Source organism: Gobio gobio (genome assembly GCF_949357685.1).
Source record: "Gobio gobio genome assembly, chromosome: 14".
NCBI classification, from domain to species: Eukaryota; Metazoa; Chordata; class Actinopteri; order Cypriniformes; family Gobionidae; genus Gobio; species Gobio gobio.
This window is the reverse complement of record NC_137107.1, coordinates 33,692,044-33,717,723: the sequence shown is the minus strand read 5'-3', so window position 1 is coordinate 33,717,723 and position 25,680 is coordinate 33,692,044. Positions and strand designations below refer to the sequence as shown.

Here is a 25,680-nt window from a genome sequence, read left to right as displayed (position 1 = left end):
GTCATTGACCTTTCATCTAATAGCATCGCATAATGAAGGACAGTCATGTCCAGCATGCAGCAGAGATATTATGCTAGAATGCATTTGGAATTTAAGTAGGATCAGTGAGCTGGAAAATAAAGATTAGAAGACTCTTCGTGACTTCTGAAAGAAGACTGCTCCTCAAATCCATGGCAACACAAATCCAATCTGCTATAATAATAATGAGGAACATTTTGTCAGAAAATGAAGCCTGTGGTCCTATTCCACCATTCTGTCCTCATCATTGTCCATAAAGACCATACATTTACTGCCCACACATTTCCTTCTATTACGTAGTCGTGCTCTGAAGGCCTCCTCAAAATAATTTTCCTTTCATTGTTATATATCAACAGTTAACTCTATCCACTGCGTACATCTCAAAATGGGTTCAGTATATTCATCAGTTCATTAGCTTGTTCTCTCACACATTTTCTGTGTCACTGATTCACTTGCTGTCCCTAATTGATTTTTTTTGATCCACAGGAGATTTTCTGTGCAAGTTAATACCATTCCTACAAGTGATAGCTATTGCGACCAGCATGCTCACCATGACGTGTATTGCTGTAGAGCGTTTTCAGGGAATCCTTTATCCTCTGCATGTCCGCAACAGCTACTTTCTGTGTCATGCCTTCAAGATGCTGGGTGAGTTATGGAGAGATTAAAGAGTTTTGATAAGTGGTTATTTAACACTGATAACAGCAGCTAGACTTGAAATTTGTTTATACATTTAAGCCCAACTTTACGCTATAATAACCTTCACATTTTTATCCATTTTATACTGTAAAGTCCATAATCTTACAGCAAAAAGTGTCTAAAATAATATAATGAATGATAAATGTTTTTTGTATTTAGACAAGTGGCCTGTTGCATTAGTTAGTCATCTATTTGTTTATTTAAGACTGCTTCTAACTTTTTTCAAGTCATTTACATAAAAAGGTAGATGGGTCTAATCACCGTATTGCTGCTAGTTGGTCAAGACACAGTTATTAACATAGTGGCTAAGTTTATGCAACTGGCCCCAGGGGTTTTCAGACTTTTTGACCTTTTCCCCTTGCAAAAATGTAAGGGAAGGGGTTCTCTTAAAAATATCCAATATACATTTTAATGTATAAACACCCTTTTACACTGTGTGAAAAAAAGTTAAATACTTCACAATAATTGTACTATAATATGCTAAAAATATTTAATTTATTTTATTAATTTTCCTACAAAATATTTGCAGTTATTTTTTTCCGATTTTCTAACTGTTAAAAACTAAGTGCTGTCAATAGAAAAAAAAATCACTTTTGACCATTTTTTTTACAAAGCAGAAGGAAAAGCAATACTTTCAAATTTAGTTTGCGGACCTCTTGCAGTTCCCAGAACTCAGTTTGAAAACCCTAAGGTAGATATTCTAGAAAACAACATATATTTAGTTTTTTCCCTTATTTTACAGTGGCTGTGTGGTTGTTTGCCCTGGAAATTTTTCACAAACAAAGATATTTTGAAGAATGTTTCATCTGTTTTGTTCATATGATGAAAGTGCAAACCAACTTTAGACACCGCTGAACAAAAACAGTGAAAAATATAATCTTCTGAAATTCTAGAAAACAACAAATATTAGCCTATGTCTTTTCCATCATATTACAGTGGCCATGTGGTTGGTTGCCCTGGCAATCGCGGCTCCCATGTGGTTTGTCCAGAAAGTGGAGGTAAATATATAACCTTAAAAAAAAATACTACATTTACATGTCATTTCCAGAACAATCCCTGTCATCACCAATAAACAGATCACTGTTTGTAGAGTAAATGGGCAATTTAGAGTTTTCTCACACTCCGCTGCTGGACATTATGTAGCAGGCAATACTCAAGTCATTAACAATCAGAGACAAGGTGAACAGTGAACTGGGACATAAACATCAGTATTCATCTCAAATAATAGAATCAGCTGAGTATCATCTTGAGGTAAGATACAAATGTCCTAGTTTTCTTTGAATTTAAGAAATGATTTGTAATTATTAAACCAAAAGATGACATGAAAGAAAAAGAAAAAGCTGCTGATGGTTTAAATATAAGCAGAACATACACCAATCAGTCATAACATTATGACCACTGACAAGAGACGTGAATAGCACTGATTATCTCTTCATCACGGCACCTATTAGTGGGTGGGATATATTAGCCAGCAAGTGAACATTTTGTTAGAAGCAGGAAAAATGGGCAAGCGTAAGGATTTGAGCAAGTTTGACATTGGCCAAATTGTGGTGGCTAGACGACTGGGTCAGAGCATCTCCTAAACTGCAGCTCTTGTGGGGTGTTCCCGGGCCGCAGTGGTCAGTATCTATCAAAAGTGGTCCAAGGAAGGAACAGTGGTGAACCGATGACAGGGTCCTGGGTCCAAGACTCATTGATGCACGTGGGGAGTGAAGGCTGGTGCTGGTTCTGATAGAAAGGGCTCAGAATACTCAGTGCATCGCAGTTTGTTGTGTATGGTGCTGCATAGCCGCATATCAGTCCGGGTGCCCATGCTGACCCCTGTCCACCGCCGAAAATGCCAACAGTGGACACGTGAGCATCAGAACTAGACTATGGAGCAATGGAAGAAGGTGGCCTGATTTGATGAATCACGTTTTCTTTTACATCGCGTGGATGGCCGGGTGCGTGTGCGTAGCTTACCTGGGAAACACTTGGGGTTACTTGACTGTAACCTTGTTCCCTGATAAAGCGGAACGAGATGCTGCATGAAGTTTATGCATATGGGAAGTGTCTTATCATGACCCGCTGTGAAAAGTTGAATGAAATTGACCTGGAGGTATTATAGCCTCGGTCGGTGACGTCATCACTGCACCTGCTGCACGAGGCTATAAATAGATGAGCCCCAGCTGTAGCCATTAGGTCTCTTTTGTTTAAAGACCAGTCCTTGAGCATCATCAGCATGGCCTAGCGATGCAGCATCTCGTTCCGCTTTATCAGGGAACAGGGTTACAGTCAAGTAACCCCAAGTGTTCCCTTTCAAAAAGGTACACTCAATGCTGCATGAAGTTTATGCATATGGGAACGAGAATACCCACGCCGCCGTGCTTGATGGTGTCTGGACCCCTTACGGTTGTGTAGGTGTGCACAAGGACGCAAGAGGCCTGAGACATTAGCTTGCGATGTCGACTCAAGGACGTGAGAGCCCAGAGTGGCATGAGCATCCAAGCTATAAAATATTATGAATGTGTGCGTAGAGCACCAACCTGCCCCATCCAGCAGGGCGTGGCAAGCCGATAGAGCGGCTACATAAACCCTGAGAGTGGAGGGGCAAGTGCCTGTTAATTTTTCTTGCAGAAAGTCCAGAACTGAAGCAACCTGGCAGTTAACTGGATCTGCATTTATGTGTCACACGCCACCTTTCAAAGACACCCCATTCATTGGCATAAACTTTCCGAGTGGAGGGAGCCCAAGCACTTAGAATAGTCTCAATAACTGCAGGCGAAAGCCCAGTGTCCCTCAGTTGGTGCCCATCAGGGGCCAAACATGAAGGTGTAATAGGTCGGGCCTGAGATGCAACCGTACCCCCCACCTGAGACAGAAGGTCCCTCCTCACCGGAATTGACCTCGGCGAGCCGTTGAGGAGAGACACTATCTCCGAGAACCAAACTCTGTTCAACCAACGCAGCGCTATCGATAAGAGGCAAGACCCTTATTGGTGAACCCTGGCTTGAACTCCTGGGAGCCGAGCGACTGGAGGGAATGCGTACAGGCGCATTTGGGCCATGTATGAGCCATCACATCCAGACCGAGCAGGGCTGGGTGACTGAGAGAGAAATATAGGGGACATTGCGCTGTCTGAGAAGAGGCGAAGAGGTCCACTTCCGCTCTGTAAAATCTGGTCCAGATCTGCTTGACTACTTCTGGGTGGAGTTTCCATTCCCCCATCTGTAATTTCTGTCTGGACAGTAAATCTGCTCCCACATTCAGAGTGACACGAGCTTGTCCTGGGCCCAGAGAAAAATCTGTCTCGCTATTCTGTTTAGATAGCATGAGCACAGACCTCCCTGGTGATTTATATATGAGACTGTAGCTGTATTGTCCACCCGCACTAGGACATGACAGCCCCTCAATTGGGGGAGAAAGTATTTCAGGGCCAGAAATACAGCTATCAACTCTAAGCAGTTGATGTGCCAATCGAGCTGATGACCCTCCCATTCCCCTTGGGCAGGACGACCACTTAAGGGTGCACCCCAGCCCATCAGGGAAGTGTCCGTCGTTAGCAATTTGCGATGACAAGGTACGCCTAGAGTGGGACCCAAGGCAAGAAACTAGGGTCTGAACCACATAGTTAGTGTACGAAGCCACATGGCACGCAACTTTTATTTGCCTTGAGGATTGGACCTAAAATCCTCTGGCTTTGACCCTCAACTGAAACGGTCTTCTGTGCAACAACCCCAAAGGGAAACCCGTGGATGCTGATGCCATGAGACCTAACAATCTTTGGTGCTGACGATCAGTAAGATCTTGGCCTAGCCTGACTTTGCTCAGGGTATGCTGAATGGTTCGAGCGGGAAACAATTGTGCTCACCTCATAACCGAAAACCAAACAAACCCTAGATAAGTCGTTCTCTGGGCAGGAGAAAGAACACATTTCTTGGTGTTGAGTCTCAACCCTAGGGAAACTAGATGAGCCAACAAACCGTCTCTGTGTTGAAGCACCATCTCTCGCGATTGTGCTAATATTAGCAATCGCCTATGTAATTCAAAAATGTGAATGCCCCGGAATCCTACTGGAGCCAGTACTGCATCCATGTATTTTGTATACGTGCGGTTACAAGGCTAGCCGAATGGAAGACCTAGAAATTGGTTAGCTTTTGCCCCCAAGAGCGAACCTCAGGAACTTCCTGTTGTGGCAGTATTTATATGTGAACACATGTGTCCTTCAGATCGATCGTGCCGAACCAATCGCAATGTTGAATTTGCGACACGGCCGTCTTTTCGGTTAACATCTTGAACTTGAGTGCTTTAACTTAACGAGCGAGCCGAAGAACGGTCAGAGCGCACTTCGGGATGACGCAAGGAAATGTAGATTTGGTGAGCAAGCAAGCGAAAGGGACAGACCTGTCTCTTGCTCGTCAGCCAAACCCATTCGGGAGCCCTGCAATGCGGGTGCGGACTGAAAGTAGCCAAGACGAGCACAAAGCATTTTAACTGTGAAGGCTTGTAATCCTCTCACTCGTCTGACTCAATGCAGAGACCGCATGCTCCTCCCCAAACACACACAGCAGTAACAGTGTGTATCCAGTTCTTTCATTTGGAAGAGAACATGGAGAAACACAGCATTTACCCTGCTGATTCTTTTTCAACTGATTCGATTTCTTTCAGCTCTTTTCACTGATGTTTCTTGAGAGAAATCTGCACACTGCCAGTTGAAGACTAATTCCTAACAAAGATCTCAAGTCGAGTTTTGAAAGGTAGAGAGAGATTTTTCAGAGAGAGATTGTTTGCACACCATCACAGTAGCGGTCTGAAAACAACAAGACCAGCTGGGGTTCATCTATTTATAGCCTTGTGCAGCAGGTGCGCTGATGACATCACCGACCGAGGCTATACTGCCGTCCAAAGGCAAAGCGCAGTAACTACAGATTTGGTCAAAATTGAGTTAAGACTTGAAATAGGCTTTGTGACATCTGTTCTGTCTTGTGACAAAGTTTGCTGGTTCAATTTTGTCCAGTTTTAGAGAAACGAGCGTGTCAAAATTGCAGTAACTACAAAATCCAAGCCAATACCAAGGCAAACCGCAGTAAGTGATGTTACTGCGTTCTAGCTTTGTTTCCCCATTCTTGACACAGCAGATACTGCGGTTTCAGCCTTGTCACAATGGGGATTGTAACTTATGCGGTTTGCCCCGATCGTAACACACAGAAACAATCCCGCAGCCATATGATGTTTGAACTCGCGTTAAAACGCAAATATTCAAAGACTGGTAAGGAAGATAGCAAAATAATAACTCATAGTAAGGCAACTGACAGCTTTATATTTAGTTAACATTGACTAGCCAGCCGCTAGCAAATTTTGACTAATGTAGTGTATCTTTGTGTGGTGGAGGAAGGAAGAAGACGGGGTCGGCGTGACTGGGACTGTGTCTTTTATTACTCAGAACTGCTATAACACAAAACACGCACGTGGGCGTGGACTCAACACACTCAACAATAGTTGACTCAAAACTTCTCTCAGATACTGCTTTCTCTCGACAGGCTCCTCAGACACACGTGCACAGTCCCAGTCCAGGTCTCTCTCTCCCATCTCTCTCTCTGCTGCAGCTTATAAGCAGTCTCTCCAGCCAATTACTGCAGAGACAGGTGTTACTCATTTGCACTTAACCCACTTACCAACCGCTCGGCTCTGCTCTCTCTCTCCCGTTACAGACCTCGCAAACCCCCCCCCCCCCCCACCCCCACCCTGGAGAGGAAGTCAGCCACAGCCATCTGAGCACCCGGCCTGTGGACCACCTTGAACTTAAATGGCTGTAAAGTTAGATACCAACGGGTGATCCGCGCGTTGGTATCCTTCATGCGGTGGAGCCACTGCAAGGGGGCGTGGTCCGAACAGAGGGTGAACTCCCTCCCCAGGAGGTAATAGCGAAGGGTGAGAACGGCCCACCTGATGGCCAAACACTCCTTCTCAATGGTGCCGTACATCGTCTCTCTCTTAGAGAGCTTGCGACTGATGCACAGCACCGGCCGCTCCTCACCCTCCACCTCCTGGGACAGGACTGCGCCCAACCCTCTGTCCGAGGCGTCAGTCTGTAGAAGAAAAGGGAGAGAAAAGTTAGGAGCCTGCAAGAGCGGTCCACCACACAGAGCAGCCTTTATCTGAGTAAAAGCCTGCTGGCACCGCTCCGTCCACTGAACCGTATCTGGTACCTCTTTTTTAGTTAGATCAGTCAGCGGGCTAGCGAGGTCCGAATAATTAGGTACAAACCTCCTGTAATATCCCGCTAGCCCCAGGAACTGTCTAACCTCCTTTTTGGTCTTGGGTCTCGGACAGGCCGCAACAGCTGCGGTCTTGTCAATTTGGGGACGCACCTGACCATGACCCAAGTGGAAGCCCAGATACTTTACTTCCACCCGCCCAATTGCACACTTCTTCGGGTTGGCGGTAAGCCCCGCCCTTCTCAGCGACTTCAGGACAGCTCGCAAGTGCTGCATATGACGCTGCCAGTCTGCACTGTAGATGATGATATCATCCAGATAGGCAGCGGCATATGCAGCATGCGGCCGGAGAATTCTGTCCATCAGACGCTGGAAGGTCCGAACAGGCCGAAAGGAAGGGTGACGAATTGGTGTAATCCAAACGGCATGGTGAAAGCGGTCTTTTCTTTGGTCATTGGAGACAAGGGGATCTGCCAATAACCCTTAGTCAAGTCCAGCGTCGAATAAAAACGAGCAGTCCCTAGCCGATCAAGCAATTAGTCAATCCTTGGCATTGGATAAGCATCAAATTTCGACACCGCGTTCACCTTGCGATAATCCACACAGAAACGGACCGAGCCGTCAGGTTTAGGCACTAAAACAATCGGGCTCGCCCAGTCACTGTTGGATTCTTCTATCACACCCATGTCAAGCATAGCCTCTAATTCTTCCTGAACCACTTTTTTCTTATGTTCAGGCAAGCGGTACGGCCGGCTCAGTCTCAACGTGGTGCTGGATGAGATCGGTGCGACCAGGTAGGGGCAAGAACACGTCAGCGAACTCCGCTTGTAAATGTTTTACGTCAGTGAGCTGCGAGGGCGAGAGGTGGTCTCCCCCCGGGGCCAGAGCGAGAGATTGAGGTTTTTGAACCGCCTCCGGCCCGAGATCATCCTCTCCGCTCACCACCGTCGCAAGCATCACTGACTCCGCCTCAGGTTGAGGTGGTAAATTTGACGTGCCCCGTCCCTATCTGATCGAATCACCTCATAGTTGAGATCGCTAACTCGCCGTGTGACCTCAAAGGGTCCTTGCCACTTTGCGAGTAATTTCGAGCTCGACGTAGGGAGTAATACAAGTACCTTATCTCCCGGAGTGAATTGACGAAGCCTAGCGCCTCTGTTGTATAGCTGTCTCTGTTTGTCCTGAGCCTGTACCAAATTCTCCATTGACAGCCGCCCCAAAGTGTGGAGTTTTGTTCTCAGGTCCAGGACATACTGAATTTCATTTTTACTCGCTGAAGGTCCCTCCTCCCAAGCCTCCCTAAGGACATCCAGCACTCCCCGGGGCTGGCGCCCATAGAGAAGCTCGAAGGGGGAAAACCCCGTGGAGGCTTGCGGGACCTCGCGAACAGCAAACATCAGAGGTTCTAGCCATTTATCCCAATTTTTGGCGTCCTCGTGAACGAACTTACGAATCATGGATTTCAATGTGCGATTAAACCGTTCCACCAAGCCATCTGTTTGTGGGTGATAGACGCTTGTGCAAACCGATTTAATGCCCAACAACTCGTAAAGTTCGCGAATCGTTCGTGACATGAACGCCGTGCCTTGATCGGTGAGAATCTCTTTCGGGATTCCCACCCGGGAGATTAATGAAAACAGTGCGCTCGCAACACTTTTCGCCGAAATAGTGCGGAGCGGGACTGCTTCCGGGTATCGCGTTGCATAGTCTACCATAACTAATGCAAAGCGATGCCCGCGTGCTGACCGCTCTAATGGCCCGATGAGGTCCATACCAATTCTCTCGAAGGGGACCTGCACTAGCGGGAGTGGGCACAATGGTGCTTTTGGGGTGGCCGGTGGATTCACCAACTGACATTCACGACAAGACGCACACCATCTGCGTACATTCTCGTGAATGCCCGGCCAGAAGAAACGGGCCATTAGACGGTTGAGTGTAGCCGTTTGTCCTAAATGCCCGGCCATAGGATTACAATGAGCCGCCTGGAAAAGCATTTCCCGGCGGCTTTTAGGTACTAATAACTGGGTTGTATCCTGCTTTGACTGGGCGTCTTGGGTCACCCGATACAACCTATCCTTTAAAATACAAAAATAGGGATAAGAGAGCGGCTGGTTAGGCTTGAGAAGGTGGCCGTCGATGGAACGGACCTGATTAAACGCGTTTTTCAGCGACTCATCCCGGGACTGTTCCAGGGGAAAGTCATCGCGGTCTGTGAGAATGGGCATCTCCAGACCGCTCCCCGGAGGTCCCGAATCCACCTCTCCCGACTGAGCAACCGTCTCTTTCCCCTTTACACGTTTTCCCCAAGAAGCATCCGCACACAAATGCCCCAACAATTTATTAAATGCTGGCCAATTGGTCCCCAAAATTAGCGGATGCCGGAGGTCCGGGTTAACTGCCACCTCCACACTATGCGTTTGTCCCCGAAATTGAATATCCACGGGCAACAACGGATAGTTCACCACTTCCCCGTGCACACACCTCACCTTTACCATGCGGCGGTTATCCAACACCTTAGACCGAATCAGGCTTTGATGGATGGAGGTCTGGTTACAACCCGAATCCACCAAAGCCTGATAAGTACCCCCCTCGATACGTACAGGTATCTGGTACAGGCCAGCTTGATCGGGGGCGGCTTGCGGCGCGTCGGGGACCCGGATCAGTGTCCCCACCTCCATCACCGGACACCGATCGATGAAATGGCCGGGGTCCCCACAGCGCCAGCAAGCCGGCCCAGGTTTCCCCGCCGCTCTAGTGGCTGGCAGTGGGTCCTGTAATTGGCGTGGAGAGAGTGCCAGTGAAGATGAGGTAAACTGGTCAGTCGTCGCTCCCCCTCCCCGGGGCGCCGGTCTGGGAGCCGCCGTAACGTCGGGCGGAAACCCCGAACTCCACCTCTGTGCCGGTCTCGGCAGCATTCCGGCCCGCGACCTGGGAAGGGGGACAGGTTTGGGGAGAGAAGGGGAAGAAACAGCAGGAGGGCGAGAGAGAGAGAGAGAGAGAGAAGCCGATGGCAGGGGCTCGCCGACCCCGGTGCACGCCACCATGTGGTCCTCCGCCAACTGGATGGACTGGGTCAGCAACGTCAGGCGGTGGCACTGGACCCACTGCGCGGTCTTCTGGGGAAGCCGCGCGACGAACTGTTCCAGTACCACCCTGTCGATGGCTCCCTCGACGTCGCTTCCGCCGGCCATCAGCCACTTGCGGCACGAGTCCCGGAGCTGGTGTGCGAAGACGAAGGGCCGGCCAGAGTCATCGAGGGTCAGGGTCCGGAACCGCTGCCGATGTTGTTCCGGTCTCCGGCCGACCCGCTGCAAGATGGCGCGCTGCAGGTCTTCGTAGTCCAGGATGTTCTGGACTGGCAGTTGGTGGGCGGCTGCCTGCGCCTCCCCAGACAAGAGCGGCAGGAGCCGCATTGGCCAGTCCGACCTGGGCCACCCCCGGGACTCGGTGGACCTCTCGAAGAGGTCGAGGAACGCCTCCGGATCATCCTCCAGGCCCATCTTCGAGAGGCTAATGGTAGCGGCCGATTCTGTGTTACACGGGGGGTGGCCGGAGCCTCCCGGACCATCCAGCTCCGGAACAGCTCGCGGTCTTCATGCTGGGCCCGGATGAGGGCCTCTAAGCGCCGGTCCTGCTCCGCCCTCACGGCCAGCAGGTCCTCGTGGGTCTGTTGATGAAGACCGGCAAGCGATTGTACCAGGTCCGCAAGCGGCGTCTTTGGCGGGGTCTGCATCGCGGCGGCACTCTTCTTCCTATCCCGGGTTTCGGCACCAGTGTAGTGTATCTTTGTGTGGTGGAGGAAGGAAGAAGACGGGGTCGGCGTGACTGGGACTGTGTCTTTTATTACTCAGAACTGCTATAACACAAAACACGCACGTGGGCGTGGACTCAACACACTTAACAATCGTTGACTCAAAACTTTTCTCTCAGATACTGCTTTCTCTCGACAGGCTCCTCAGACACGCGTGCACAGTCCCAGTCCAGGTCTCTCTCTCCCATCTCTCTCTCTGCTGCAGCTTATAAGCAGTCTCTCCAGCCAATTACTGCAATCAGAGACAGGTGTTACTCATTTGCACTTAACCCACTTACCAACCGCTCGGCTCTGCTCTCTCTCTCCCGTTACAGACCTCGCAAAACCACGCCCCCTCCGCCACAGTTATCTTGTTAGACAAAGTTACTCTAAAAGTTAGCGGCGCCAGTCAGCAGGTGACAACCGGACAACCAGACGAGCGCAGTGCAGCCGGGCCAACAGCAAGCACACTAGATGAAAAAGTACACTTGCATAATGTACTGAAAGTACTCTATTTTCACGCACTAATTTCGTAGGCTACTTAATATACAAAAGAAAAGTGCCAATCAGTTTTTTGGATTTCACAGATAGGCTTCCTAAGAATACATAATAATTTTATTTTAATTATTAATTATAGCTTTAAGGGTGTAGATAGCATAAACAGGAAATGTACATGTTTGAGAATAGCTTAGAAGTTAGGCTAAAGGGAGAAGAAATATGTAAGTTAACTTACTCTCTAACCTCTAATTCTAGGAAATGATGTATGGCCATATTAAAGGGATAGTTCAACCGGAAATGAAAATTCTGTATTATATAAAGTTTATTATTACTATAAACATGTATTAAGAAGCATGAAAAAAAGTTGGATGAACACATTTAGTTTGTAGATACTGCACTTTGCCTTTGCAATAGTGTTTTAGTTGTTTAAGGTCATCCAAAGGCAGAGTGCAGTATCTGCATTTTGGGGGTCAAAGATCACATCGGTGCTCATGGTTTTTATCTATAAAAAATGTCTTCCTAAGAAGGCAATACATGAATGCATTACCACTAAACTACCCACAAAATGTTTGACTGGCTGGTGTAAAAACGTTAAAGCCATTTTTCTCAGTTTCAGTGTTTGCGTAGTTACTGCACTTAGCCTTTGTAGGGCAGTATAATACCTCCAGGTCAATTTCATTGACGTGTTTAAATACACTTTTCACAGCGAGTCGTGATAAGACACATTCCATATGCATAAACTTCATGCAGCATTGAGTGTAGCTTTTGAAAGGGAACACATGGCAGTGATGGCACCAGGATTCACTATGGAAAGAAGGCAAGCCGGTGGAGGCATTGAGATGCTTAGGGCAATGTTTTGCTGGGAAACCTTGGGTCCTGCCATCCATGTGGATGCTACTTTGACACGTACCATCTACCTAAGCAATATTGCAGACCATGTACACCCTTTCATGGAAACGGTATTCCTTGGTGGCTGTGGCCTCTTTCAGCAGGATAATACGCCCTGCCACAAAGCAAAAATGGTTCAGGAATGGTTTGAGGAGCACAACAACGAGTCTGAGGTGTTGACTTGGCATCCAAATTCCCCAGATCTCAATCCAATCGAGCATCTGCGGGATGTGCTGCTAAACAAACAAGTCCGATCCATGGAGGCCCAACCTTGCAACTTACAGGACTTAAAAGATCTGCTGCTAACATCTTGGTGCCAGATACCACAGCACACCTTCAGGGGTCTAGTGGAGTCCATGCCTCGATGGGTCAGGGCTGTTTTGGCAGCAAAAGTGACACCAACACAATATTAGGTCATAATGTTATGCCTTATCGGTGTATCTTGATTTTGTATCTTGATATTTTCCTGTTTAACACTGTGAAGCTGCTTTTAACAATCATTATTGTAAAAAGTGCTATATAAATAAAGGTGACTTGACTTAATTATTTGACTCAGTAATTCTCATGCACAGCAGCAGTCATGAAATGCCAGAAATAACAGATGCATCAACACTGTTAGGATCCAATTAGATGCTGGCTGTGCTAGAAGAAACCATCGGGGACTTCAAATGCGATGTCCATTATGTTTTCACTGAGATAACAACAATCACGTTTGTGTTTTTTGCCCTATGTTTATTGTCGTCGCATGGGCAGCTTTCACATTCTCTATAAGCTCTTTTTTTCTTCAAAGACGTCATGCATAAATCACTCCAATCAAATGATCATTGATGTCATGCTGTTTAAGGCAGCAGATAAACTTCATGAGAAGGATAAAACGCTCTCTTTGCCCATTAGAAATGCCTGTCAGTCATTGAATCAGAACCTTGGAATATGATTAATTATAAAGATATTACACTAAAAAAAAAAAGGTTCTATATGGCACCAAAAATAGTTCTTGGCTCGTAATCATAGGGGAACCTTTTTTAGTACTATATAGCACCATTTTTGGTGCTTCAGTGGTTCTTCAGAGGTTCTTCACCGGTTCTTTGACTAAGGTGCTATATAGCACCTCTGAAGAACCACTGAAGCACCAAAATTGGTGCTATATAGCACTAAAAAAGGTTCCCTTATGATTACGAGACTTTTTTTTTAGAGTGTATGAGCAGCATTATACAATATTATTTGCTAAAAAAATTAATTAGATTGAAAAGAAATTATTAGCTGCCTCTAGCCCTCCATTTGTCAAGCTTTTTTTAGAAACAGTAAAGATAATAGGAGAATGAAATTTCCTCTTCATGTTTAACTATCCAGGTGAAATATGACTTCCTGTTCGATGTCCACTACACCTGTTGTTTGGAAGTATGGCCAAGCCAGCGGCAGAGGAGAGCCTACACTACCTGCCTGTCCGTGCTGGTGTTTCTGGTCCCCATGGCGACCATGGCCATCCTGTACTGGAAGATCATGCGAGAGCTCTGGGGCAAACACAAAGTACATGATGTCATGTTTCAAACACTCCCGGGATCTGAAATCAACAAAATTACGAGGTTAGTCTTCAAAAGAGCACTCTAAAAAATGCTGGGTTAAAAACAACCCGATTTGGCTCATTTTGGCAACCCAACGCCTGATCAAAAAGGGACGATCTCAGCGCTGAGAAAAAGGTTGTGATCCACTGGTTTATACAGTTAAACGAAAATGCTTTTCAAAAGTTTAATATAGGATATCTTACGTTTAAGAACAAACTTGACCAGTTATTTGGGGCCAAAATCAGGCTAATGCTGCTAAGAAACACACAGACTGAAAGTCTGTAATAAGCTATTAACTTGTAAACTAATAAAAAGTAATATGTCATTGTGGTTATGGCTTTTGAATGAATTTTGAATTAGTTAATAGTCATGTGCCTCAACAAGTAAAGTCATAGGCTAATGATACCTTTGCAAATCGTTAGCTAATGATTAATTAAAGCAGATAACTGAAAGTTGAAATGCATTGCTTCGACACATTGTGGTAAATAACATATTAATTTACACTATTAGTCAATATAATATGTTATTATGGAATTAATACAATACGACACATTTAACTTATAACAATTTAATGATTACTTAATCTATTAATCATATAGAATCTTCATTAGTTGCCGATGCAGTAATAATTAATAAACGGTTTAGTTCTTCATGAGTCATACATCAACTCATGATTATCTGTTTTATATCATATTAGCACACCCGTATTGTAAAGTTTTACCGATATTTTAGTTACTAAACCATACCAATGATTGACTTCCATTACATGGACCAAAAAGACATTTCACAAAATATTTTCAGTTATGCTCCACAGAATAAAATATGTGCAAAGTGAACGGATCTATTAGCAGCAAAAACGTTATTTACAAAAACTAAAAGAGATTAATAAAAAAAAAGTAAGTTACCTGGTTGCCTTAAAATTGAGTTCATTGGAATACATTTTTTTTTTAATACAATGAAGTATACAAGATCAAAAGTGCATATGAAGAGTGCCTTTTGGGACAGGGCCTAAAAATATACATGGCAAAAAAGTCATAAATGTTTGTATGAACTATCCTTTTGTAGTGATGAACTATCCTTTCAATAATTATTTTTAAGGTTTTGCAATGTAATCATTGCAAAGTATGTTAATACATTAATACGCAACACATCTTTGCGTCTTTGCTCCATCTCTATTATCCAAGGATCCTGGAAAAGGTTAAAGAACCCCGGGCTAATAGTGCAGCATGGATACCCATGCAATCATAACCTGATGATTTTACCAGTAAACAACAATAAACGCTTTATGTTTATCCATTTAATTATACGTTGCTTTTGAGAGGTCCATTAAGCAGATGTTTTCATGTCAAGTATTGCATAGCGTCTAGATTGCGCATGGATCAGAGGATCTTGGTAGACTGGTACAAATGAAATGCTGTTTGATGGACACCCCTGTATTGTCCTGTTATTGACATGTCTGTAGCAATAGAAATGCCTTTCATTCTCAGGAGGAAGAAGCGTGCAGTAAGAATGATGGCTACTGTGGTGCTGCTCTTTGCTGTCTGCTGGGCACCTTTCCATCTGGTCTCCCTCCTGCTTGACTATGGTAACACACATTTTTTTGTGCCTTTTCCTCCTGCTTACTGTTGTCAATCTCCCTGTTTTTTTCTTCCCCTCACAGGTAATGAAAAAAAAACCCCCATCCTTTTACACTTTTGTCTGTCAGCCAGCTTCTGTTTTTTCCTGTGAGACTATAGAAAACATTCTCACTTCAGATTCTCTCCTCCTCTTCCTTCATCAGAGGTCAACATATCATTCCTGTGTGAACCATTGGCATGCAATTTTTATTTTTTCTATCCGTTGTCTCACACTTATCACATATGGCAACTAGTGTGAGTTGATGTAGTAGCTACTATAGACTCAATACACAGATTGTTATCTTTACACGTACAAACATCCGACAACAAAGCAGCTTCATATTACACAAAAAGTAGAAGTAGAAGCTTACTAAAATGAGTAAATGAATAATTAGCCTAATAAAGGTCCTTAAAGGCACAATATGTACGTTGTATTTTTGGAATAAAAAATAAAAAACTAAAACCACTAGAACAATGTTATATATTTTGTTGACTTGTGTACTTACATTATCCCAATGTTTCCAAGAATGTTTAAATCCAGAGAAATAAGCAATTTTAACCAGGACACAGACCATGCAACGCCTATCAATGACATCATACCCTCGTTTTATTTAGTAGAAACCATGGAAACACCAAAGACGCTTTAATATATTATGTGTTTTATTAGACAGGTGAGTGACTGTTTGGATACATTCATCGACAGAAAACATCTCGGGGTATGTCTGTAACCCTTGTTCCCTGAGAAGGGAACGGGACACTGCGTTGTTAACAACACTTTGGGGACGCTCTTTAAGCGTAGCGCGTCTGAAGTATGAATGAATCTATTCCAATCCTGATTGGTGTTGCGTCATGACGTAACATGTAACGACATAACTGGAAGCTACAAAGGGATTCCGGCACACAACCGAGTTAGCTTTAGCAATGAAACAAGCCGCTCCCAGGCATGAAGAGGCGTGGCAACGTGATGCAGTGTCTCGTTCCCTTCTCAGGGAATAAGGGTTACAGACGTAACCCGAGACGTTCCCTTTCGATGGAACTCGCACTGCGTCGTTAACGACACTTTGGGGAACGAATACCCACTACGCTACAACGAAACATCCCTGTCCTAGTGTGAAGCTATTTTAGGCACAATTTAGGATGAGAGCATTCGTGCACCCTGCACTGAAGCCACTGGGCAGTTAACTGGGTCTAATTCACGCTCTCTACACCAATTGGAAAACACTTTCCATTTTAGGCCATACAATCTCCTCGTGGAAGGAGCTCTGGAACTCCACCACTCCAGCTGACATGCCAGCCTCTAGGTACTGCTCCCCCCTCAGGGGCCAGACCCACAGCTTCTACAACTCTGGCCAGGGGTGATTGTGCCTCCCGCCTGAGACAGCAGATCCCTCCTCAGAGGAATTTGCCATGGAGGACCTGCTAAGAGTGCTATGATGTCCATCCATGATGTGAACCATACTTGGGCCGGCCAGTACGGGGCTACTAGCAGTAGACTGACTACTTCTCAACGGCAGAGCGATCGGGGAAATGCATACAGACACAGCCTCGGCCACGTCTGCACCATGGCATCCAACCCCAGTGGGGCTGGATGCGTGAGAGAAAACCACAGTGGACAGTGGGACGTGTCTCGAGACACAAATAGATCCACTTCCACTGGGCCGAAACTCTCGCATATCGACTCCACCACCTCTGGGTGAAGTCTCCATTCCCCGGGCCTCAGCCCCTGCCTCGACAGGACGTCTGCTCCCTGATTCTGGTCGCCTGGGAAATACATTGCTCTGAGAAACGACAATTTCCCCTGAGACCACAGGAGGATCTGATGCGGCAATTTGCATAGAGGGCGCGACGTCAGTACCCCATGACAATTCAGATAGGCGACCACCGACGTATTGTCTGTACGTATTAGGACATGGTGACCCTTGTGATCTGGTAGAAAGCTCCTCAGAGCCTTGAAGACCACCAGCATTACCAGACAATTTATGTGCCAAGAGGCATGCTGGGCCTGCCACAGACCTCTCAAAAAAGCGGCCGTCCATGACCGTGCCCCAACCCATGAGAGATGCGTCTGTCAAAACAATTTCTCTGCGACATTACGCTCCCAACACTGGTCCTTGAGACAAAAACCAAGGTTTCTTCCATATGGCTATATCCCGAAGGCATGTGCGTGTGACTTTGATCATATGAAATGGATTCCCCTTCGGGGGAAAAACCCCAAACCACCTGTGGCTTTCAACCACCACTGTAGGGTCCTCAAGTGCAGAAGGCCAAAAGGTATGTTGGACACAGCTGCCATGAGCCCCAGCAGTCTTTGAAACTGCTTTACAGTGATGTTGTGGCCTACCTTTATTTTGGAGACCATCACCCATATGGATTCGATACACGTGGGAGACATTTGTGCACACATCAACGTAGAGTCCCATACTACTCCCAGGAACGTGGTTTTCTGGGAAGGCGTCAACACTCTCTTTTTTGTGTTGAGTCTCAACCCCAATTTTTGAATGTGTCCAAGGATGACATCTCGATGCCAAACTGCCATTTCTCACGACTGTGCCAATATGAGCCAGTCGTCGATGTAGTTCAGTACATGGATGCCCTGGAGTCTTAGTGGAGCCAGAGCTACATCCATGCATTTGGTGAACGTGCGAGGGGAGAGAGCTAGGCCGAATGGAAGCACCCGAAAAATTTAGATCTATCTTGACAAACCTGTCCTCGGACCTGATCTGACTCACGATAATAAGAATGGTGAGAATTTTGAAACTGAATCTCCTCAGAGAACGATTCAAGTGCCTTAGATCTAAAATGGGACACAGCCCTCCATCCTTCTTGGGAACTATAAAGTACTGGCTGTAGAACGCGGACTCCCTGTCTGGCGGAGGCCTCCTTTACCAGCAGTGAGTGAACCTCTTGTTCCATTACCCGAGCCTTCAATGGGACCACTGCAGTCCAAACCACCCCACTGAACTCTGGGGTACACTGACCGAACTGCAGTCTGTACCCCTTTTCTACAGCCTGCAGGACCCATTGAGATACATTCGACAGGCCATGCCCTGCCAGGAAGAAATCTACTAAGGGAATCAGCCTCTAGTGGCTGACCTCGGGTGTTCTTAGAGTATCGTTCTTGACCCCCTGATGCGGCTGACCGGCAGGGAGAGGTCGAAAACGATTTCCGGTGTGAGGACATAATCGCTGCCTGGCCATAAGTTTGTGAGGCGGACAGAGCAGCGCGCGTTCGCTGATCCAAAGCATACTGGACGGCAGGATTACCACGTCGATTTCCAGAGGGCATGCACCTTTCAGTTTGTGTTTTGTTTATGAAAGTTTGTTAAACTTTTGCCGGTTCCCGCCTCCTTCTTCCCATAACTACGAACTTTGTTACATTCCGTCGCATGTTACGTCATGACGCAACACCAATGAGGATTGGAATAGTTTTAATCATACTTCTGACATGCTACGCTTAGGGAGCGTCCCCAAAGTAATATCGATCTAGCTTACTGCAGTGTGCAACAAGTGTCTCATAGTAGCCGCAGAGCGAACGCACAGAGTAGCATTATAACATAACTTTCAACACACTCAAATGTATCTAATATGATAAAACAGCGCTGCGTTACCACACATACGCATGAGCAGAAGAAGTGGAATCAGTCATCTGCGGCATAATAAAAGCTCTGCGAAATCAAGGCGTCATCAAGCTACACCTTTGTTTTGAATAAGCGACCTCTAGCAGCGAAAATGTAATTTATGTTTAAAAATGTAATTTATGTTTAAAAATGTAATTTATACCAAAAAATTACTTTATAAGCAAGTGTAGAACATTTATTCTGGGGTCACACACATTTTTCTTTTGATAAATGGACCTGAAATGACCTGAACATTTCTGCTTTCTACATCTCTGACCCAGCGGGTCTGACCTATAGGAGCTATTCAGGGGCTATTCAGAGCGAGGCTGTTTCTCTTCCTATTTTTCAGTACAGTTTTCCATCTGAATTCATTGCACCCTCAAGGCTAGTTTTAATCTTTTTATACACATAAACGTCCTTGTCTGGTTTATAATATTTACCATTATCCTTACCATTCTGTCCACTCCATTGTCATGTGCACAACATGGTTCTTTCCATGGTTCACACGTTTCTGCAACAAAAGCATCCCTTCTTTCATTTCCAGTAAAATGTCTGAGACATTGTGTGGAGTCTCTCCTTTGTGAAAATGAAGGTTTAAAGGAAACAATACTGTAAAAAAGAACACGTGACACTAACATGTTTGCATCACCAGTCGCATTTTCTACAAACAGTGTGCTGTTCATCTAATCTGACCATGACAGACATGTTAATTCCTTTTCTTTTAAAAAGCTATTCATTGATATATGTTTAACTAAAACTCAGATATGAATCCGCATGGGAAATCTCATTTAACTGTAAAACTAAAAATTATTTTTGTATTATTATTTTTTTTATCATGATATGATATGATACGATTGATATTCATTGATTGGTCGAGCAGCGTTCCAAACACACTTTCAGTCTTTACATGAGTTATTTTGTTAAGCCAGTAGGTGGTAGCATGTGATTGTCTTTATGAGTGAGTGATGAATCATAATTCATAAACGTAATCACTGATTGAATCCCTTAAATAATAGTTCTAATTCTATGAAAATAGGAAAATCCACACCAACTATAACGATAACGACACAGAGGAAAGGATAACGTTGGAATCACTTTTAGAACAATTTTTATTTCACAACTGATAAACAATAAAAAACATTGACAGCCAATCAGAATCAACCCTACTTAAACAAGTGGCCATTTAAAGCGTCAGAAGACATATCTGTGATGTGTGCTTATAATAAACAGAACTTTATTGTGCGCTGGTGTGAACGCTTAGCCTAGAAATCTAGACGCACCCTAGCAGCAGCAAATCTAATTTGCAGCCAGGGTTGTCTAGCAACTCTCCGTTGGCTTGCGAGCTGGAAAAACCAAAATCTAGTCAGGCCAATCACATCGTGTATAGAGTCGGAGGGCGGGCTTGACATAATAACGTCAGAGTTGCAGCGTTTCCTTGTGCTACTTGTAAACAAAGAAGCTGGCGAACAGCGGTCTTTCGAATCGGCTTTGGCCGCGACTCTGGAAGGCTTGGATTTAAGCTTTTCTTTGAGAAAAGAACAAAGAACGGCACTGAAGTCATTCTTAAGAAAGGAAGATGTGTTCTGAGTTTTGCCGACCGGATACGGCGAAAGTTTAATCTATCAACTAGCTCCGCTTCACCTTCTTCGTTGCTCTGGTTGGTTGTAGTGCTATCCTATTGCGTGCAGAGGAAATTTGAAAGACAACTGTTTATCCCGCCCCTTGGATTGAACTCTGCCAATGGTGTGTTCCCAGACCCAACATCTTGATGTGGGTCTGGCTTGTCAGGCTAGTGAACACTAATATAGTTATCTTTATAGTGATTGCTTTTGGTGTGATCGGGTCTGAACAGTCAACACTGTAATAGAACACTCGCAACTAACAATTTAGGGGCTGTTCACACAGACCTTTTTTTTTTTTCATTAGACTGTGCTGCTTTTCCATAGTGGTGTCTTTGACAGTCATGCTCACACTCATGACAGCAGTCTAAAAACAGTTCTCAAGTATAAAGTTTAAATAAAAGCTAAAAGTCCATATTTTATTAAATAAAAATATTTTATGAAATTTGTTTTCTTGATTTGTGGGACAATTTGTTTACACTTTTATAACTTACCTTGCATGTCTGTTCACAAACACAGGTCAGCTGGACCTTGATCTTGACTCTGAGTTTCTCCTGGTCAGCGTGGTTCAGATCCTGGGATTCAGCAACTCAGTGTGTAACCCGCTGGTTTATGCCGCCCTCAACACCACCTTCAAGAGGGACCTGCTGGCTCTGCTCACCCGAGGATGGAGCTCCGAAAGAAGAGGTTGCTGCTGTAGCCCGTGTTCCTGTTGGTCCTGGAGGAGACACAAACGAGTGGGCATATCAGCAGTGGAGTCAGTCGAACCCAGACAGGGCCTGGAGACAACATCCAGACAGAGAGGAACCAGGTCTTGGAGTAAACCAGCATGGGAAGCTGGACCAGAAAGACCTACATCTAACATGTTTCCCCACATGACTCTTCTTACTGCCATCAGATCCAAAAAGACCTCCAGTACCATGATACTTAGTGTTATTGATCCTCCACACACAGACAGTACGTCTAGTTCTGACCAGCCTCTCACAGGGATGCTGGCCTGGGAGAGTGAATATCAACAGAATGAGATTGTAATGATACCTGAAACTCGCTGACTTGAGGACTTAGAAGGCGGCAAGAGTCCTTCAAGAGCTTTAAACCATCTCAAATTCACAACTATAGTCACTGTTTTTTGTGTTTTTTTTTACTTTCAAAATTTCTCCCACATCTATTGATGTGGATTCAACAACCTGCAGGTCACAGTTTTCAGACTTTTAAAGGATGTTTTTACTTTTGGAGCTCATTTAAAGGTGCAATAGGTTATTCTCTACAGAAACATTTTTTGTTATGCTGGTTGAAAGTCTCCTCATATCCTGATAGCAATCACTATGTTAAGCGGCCTAAATGTATTTTTATTTATCGTCTGTGGAAGGCCTAGGACCATAAAAGGATAGTTCAATCATAGTATTCAGTCCGAATGAAATTATAGCATGTGTTCCATATCAGTCAACATGTGTTTGCATACCACTGTGCAGCCTGTTCACGCAGACATCACACACGACATCATACTCTGTGCAGACAGAGCAAGAATCTTAGTAGATCCACACTTTTCTGGAAACACTTAAGGAGTTTCTAAGTTGTCATCTGAATTCTACAGGATGTCTGCGAGACGTGTGTGTTGCGTTCTTTAAGGGTCCGTCTGGAAACGAATGCCGTGATGCCAAACTCCCTCTTGGAAGAAGAATGCTGTCATGTTTAGAACTGTGACAATGAACGCTTACCAGGGTAAACCAAACGCTGGATTTTCAAAAGTATGTGTAAGTTTACGACTCAATTGTTGCAAAACTTTGCACAACGTTCTTGAATTAATCATTTATAGATGCACGCCGTTGCAGGGACATCAACTTTACATTTTCACGCCCCTAAACATGACGCGGAACAAAGTGAACTGTGATTGGTTGCGTTACACGTCAGTCAAACGTCCTCAACCATCGTCTTCAACCAATGAAAGCTGTAAAAAAATTCCAGACCTTCTGCCGTCAGTCTGAAGGTCTGGCTACGTGAGACTAGCATTTCACAGATCACCTTGCACCTTGAATATCTGCATGATAAAGATGGAAGCGAGCCACCATTGAAACATATTGAGCTGCTTTTGAAGACCTCATATGCACAAGACCAGTTACAGTACCTCATTCGTTTTGTTTTGACTCTGAGAAGATTTTGTGTGTGTGTATGTGTGTGCACTTTTCCTTGATTTTCCAATGGTAATTATTTTCAATCTGAATTGGATTATTTGTAGAATGTATTTTAATGTCAGATGATGCTTATTTTTCTGTGCTTTTATGTCTCATATCTAGGAGTGTGTGCAGCCTCTTGCCTCAGGGAATGTGGTTTCTGTCTCCATGGATGGGCCTAAAATCTACTGGAAGTTATTAGAGCAGCAGGAGCCTGCAGAGCCGGTTGTAGGTGCCCAGCTGAGTGTGGACGCCGCACCCTCAATAAAGCCTAACCATGTGGATTTATAACATGCAGTTGTAGAGTTTGCTAGGGGCAATGTTTTTCAATTTTAGACAACTTGGATATAGATAGATTGCCTGGCAGAAAACACACAGGTTTGGCACCCTGGTAACGTTACCTCAGCTCATCGGAGCGTCAAGATGATTTAAAGATTTTATTCATTATTTTATTAAAAGATCATATTTTAAAAGATGTCCATTTGTATATTGTTCTATAGTGATACACATAAAAGAAGCCTAGATGATTTAATCACTGTATATCTTTGATTATATTACATTCATTGACTTTGTAAACATTGGCTTTTATTTTGATTTGTTTCATATTAAAAGTATTGATATCAATGAGAAAAAAAATTGTGGTGTTAAATTGGACACTATAACAACATCAACAAACATTTTCATTATTTTTAATTATTATATTTTTTTAAAAATGTGTTACTTCAAGGCAACATTGTACCATAATGGCTAAATTGAGTTATTTTACATTTTCATGTAGAAAAAAAGAAATATATTTATTGAAAACATACATTTCTTTAACCAGACAGTTTTTAATGTATTACAAATGTCATACTTACTAAAAAGTAACATTTCATATCTATCTGTTGCTCTCAGGCAACATTGTACCATCGTGGAACACAATGATTACCAAACCATCATATTATCAAGTTATCATATCCAGCTCACTCTCTCCCTGCCGGATTGTCACTATGACCTCATCTTCCTCGTCACAGTATGACACCTCATCCTCATCAACTGGCAGTTGTTTTATACCTTTTTTTAGTGCCGTAGAAAATGTGCAGATCACAGTATGTGGATTACTAATCATATAAGTGCATTACAAAATCATGCAAAAAATATGTTTAGATGATTCTAACTCTTATTACTCACAAATATAATATATTTGTATTCCAAACTAGTATACCTGGTATGGCCTTATACGATTCTATTATGGTACAATGTTGCCTCGAGGCAACACAGTTTTTTCAACACAAATGTCCTCGAAATATTTGATGATATATAATGTAAAGTTCTTGAAAATACTTCTTTACTTACCAGTGTCGTGGGTGATTAACTGGATGCAAATTAGTGAAAGATGCACTTTTCATTGTAGAAAATATGGAGCCACATGTGCTGAAACAGGACACAAAATGGACCCCTGTGGGTCATGTGACCACTTTTTTGCACTTTCATTGATTAGTATTTGAGTTCTTCTCCCCTGAGATAGGTGCATTCATTATCAAAAATAAACTAAAATAGTACCATAGAGAGTTAAGGTCTCTGCATGGCATTCTCTTTTATGAAACACTATATGGCACTAAGCTCCATGTTGTTAGATAAAGTAAAGTCTTTATTATTTATTAGAAGGCTACAAAATACTAAATGATAATAATACAATTGTTTAAAATACAAATGAAACAGGAATTACAAACTTATCTAGAAATTAAGGAATTTTTATGCACTAACTGAAATATATATATATACACCGATCATGCATAACATTATGACCGGTGAAGTGAATAACACTGATTATCTCCTCATCACGGCACCTGTTAATGAGCGGGATATATTAAGCAGCAAGTGAACATTTCACTTGCTGCTTAATATATATACATACCACCTACCTAAGACTATGTACACCCTTTCATGGAAACAGTATTCCTTGGTGGCTATGGACTCTTTCAGCAGGATAATGCGCCCTGTCACAAAGCAAAAATGGTTCAGGAATGGTTTGAGGAGCACAACAACGAGTTTGAGGTGTTGACTTGGCCTCCAAATTCCCCAGATCTCAAATCGAGCATCTGTGGGATGTGCTGAACAAACAAGTCCGATTCATGGAGGCCCCACCTTGCAACTTACAGGACTTAAAGGATATGCTGCTAACATCTTGGTGCCAGATACCACAGCACACCTTCAGGGGTCTAATGGAGTCCATGCTGCAACGGTTCAGGACTGTTTTGGCAGCAAAAGGGGGACCAACACAATATTAGGAAAGTGGTCATAATGTTATGCCTGATCGTGTGTGTGTGTGTGTGTGTGTATATATATATATTGTTGTGGCAAATAAAATGATATCACTAAATCGAGACAAACATTATCTTCAAAGATGGTTTATTTCCTTGCAAGAAAAGGCCAGCAGTTTTTTTTTGTAATTTTTTACATAGGTTGTGTATTTTGTCTGAAGACAAATGTAAAAAATTCTAAACACAATGTTAAATTATTCTCATTTTCTAAAATAGACACTTGTAAAATTATGCCTGAGGTATTTATTAACATTTATATGTTTTTATTTTTAATTTATAAAAGTTGTAATTTATTGAACCATGCTTGAGAGCTCCAAAATTAAAACAAAATCGAAAGACAAAGCAATTTTTATATCAACAGGTCCATGCAAGACAAATATATGTTTAATCATTTACTGCATTTTATGACAATACTAATTACATAATTTTTTTTAAATCTTGTGTGACAGTGAAAATGCCACGTTATGTCAACAAGAAAACACACATTATAATCTATCTATCTATCTATCTATCTATCTATCTATCTATCTATCTATCTATCTATCTATCTATCTATCTATCTATCTATCTATCTATCTATCTATCTATCTATCTATCTATCTATCTATCTATCTATCTATCTATCTATCTATCTATCTATCTATCTATCTATCTGACATTAATGATACACGACAAATTAAAACAATTACAATAACTTCTTTCTTG

General features: G+C 43.7%; 1 protein-coding gene across 1 annotated transcript in view; it reads left to right on the top strand.

The window, feature by feature from the left end:
- Positions 1-22,963, top strand: part of LOC307137104 (pyroglutamylated RF-amide peptide receptor) — a gene marked incomplete at both ends in the record, with an annotated part of 28,674 nt that extends 5,711 nt beyond the window's left edge. Inside the window, 6 exons of the mRNA XM_079834583.1 lie at positions 505-663; positions 1,651-1,712; positions 13,438-13,670; positions 15,137-15,234; positions 21,021-21,529; positions 22,796-22,963. Coding sequence (XP_079690709.1) covers positions 505-663; positions 1,651-1,712; positions 13,438-13,670; positions 15,137-15,234; positions 21,021-21,529; positions 22,796-22,963 — 1,229 coding nt within the window. The remainder of the gene's footprint in view (positions 1-504; positions 664-1,650; positions 1,713-13,437; positions 13,671-15,136; positions 15,235-21,020; positions 21,530-22,795) is intronic.
- Positions 22,964-25,680: the final 2,717 nt, after the last annotated feature.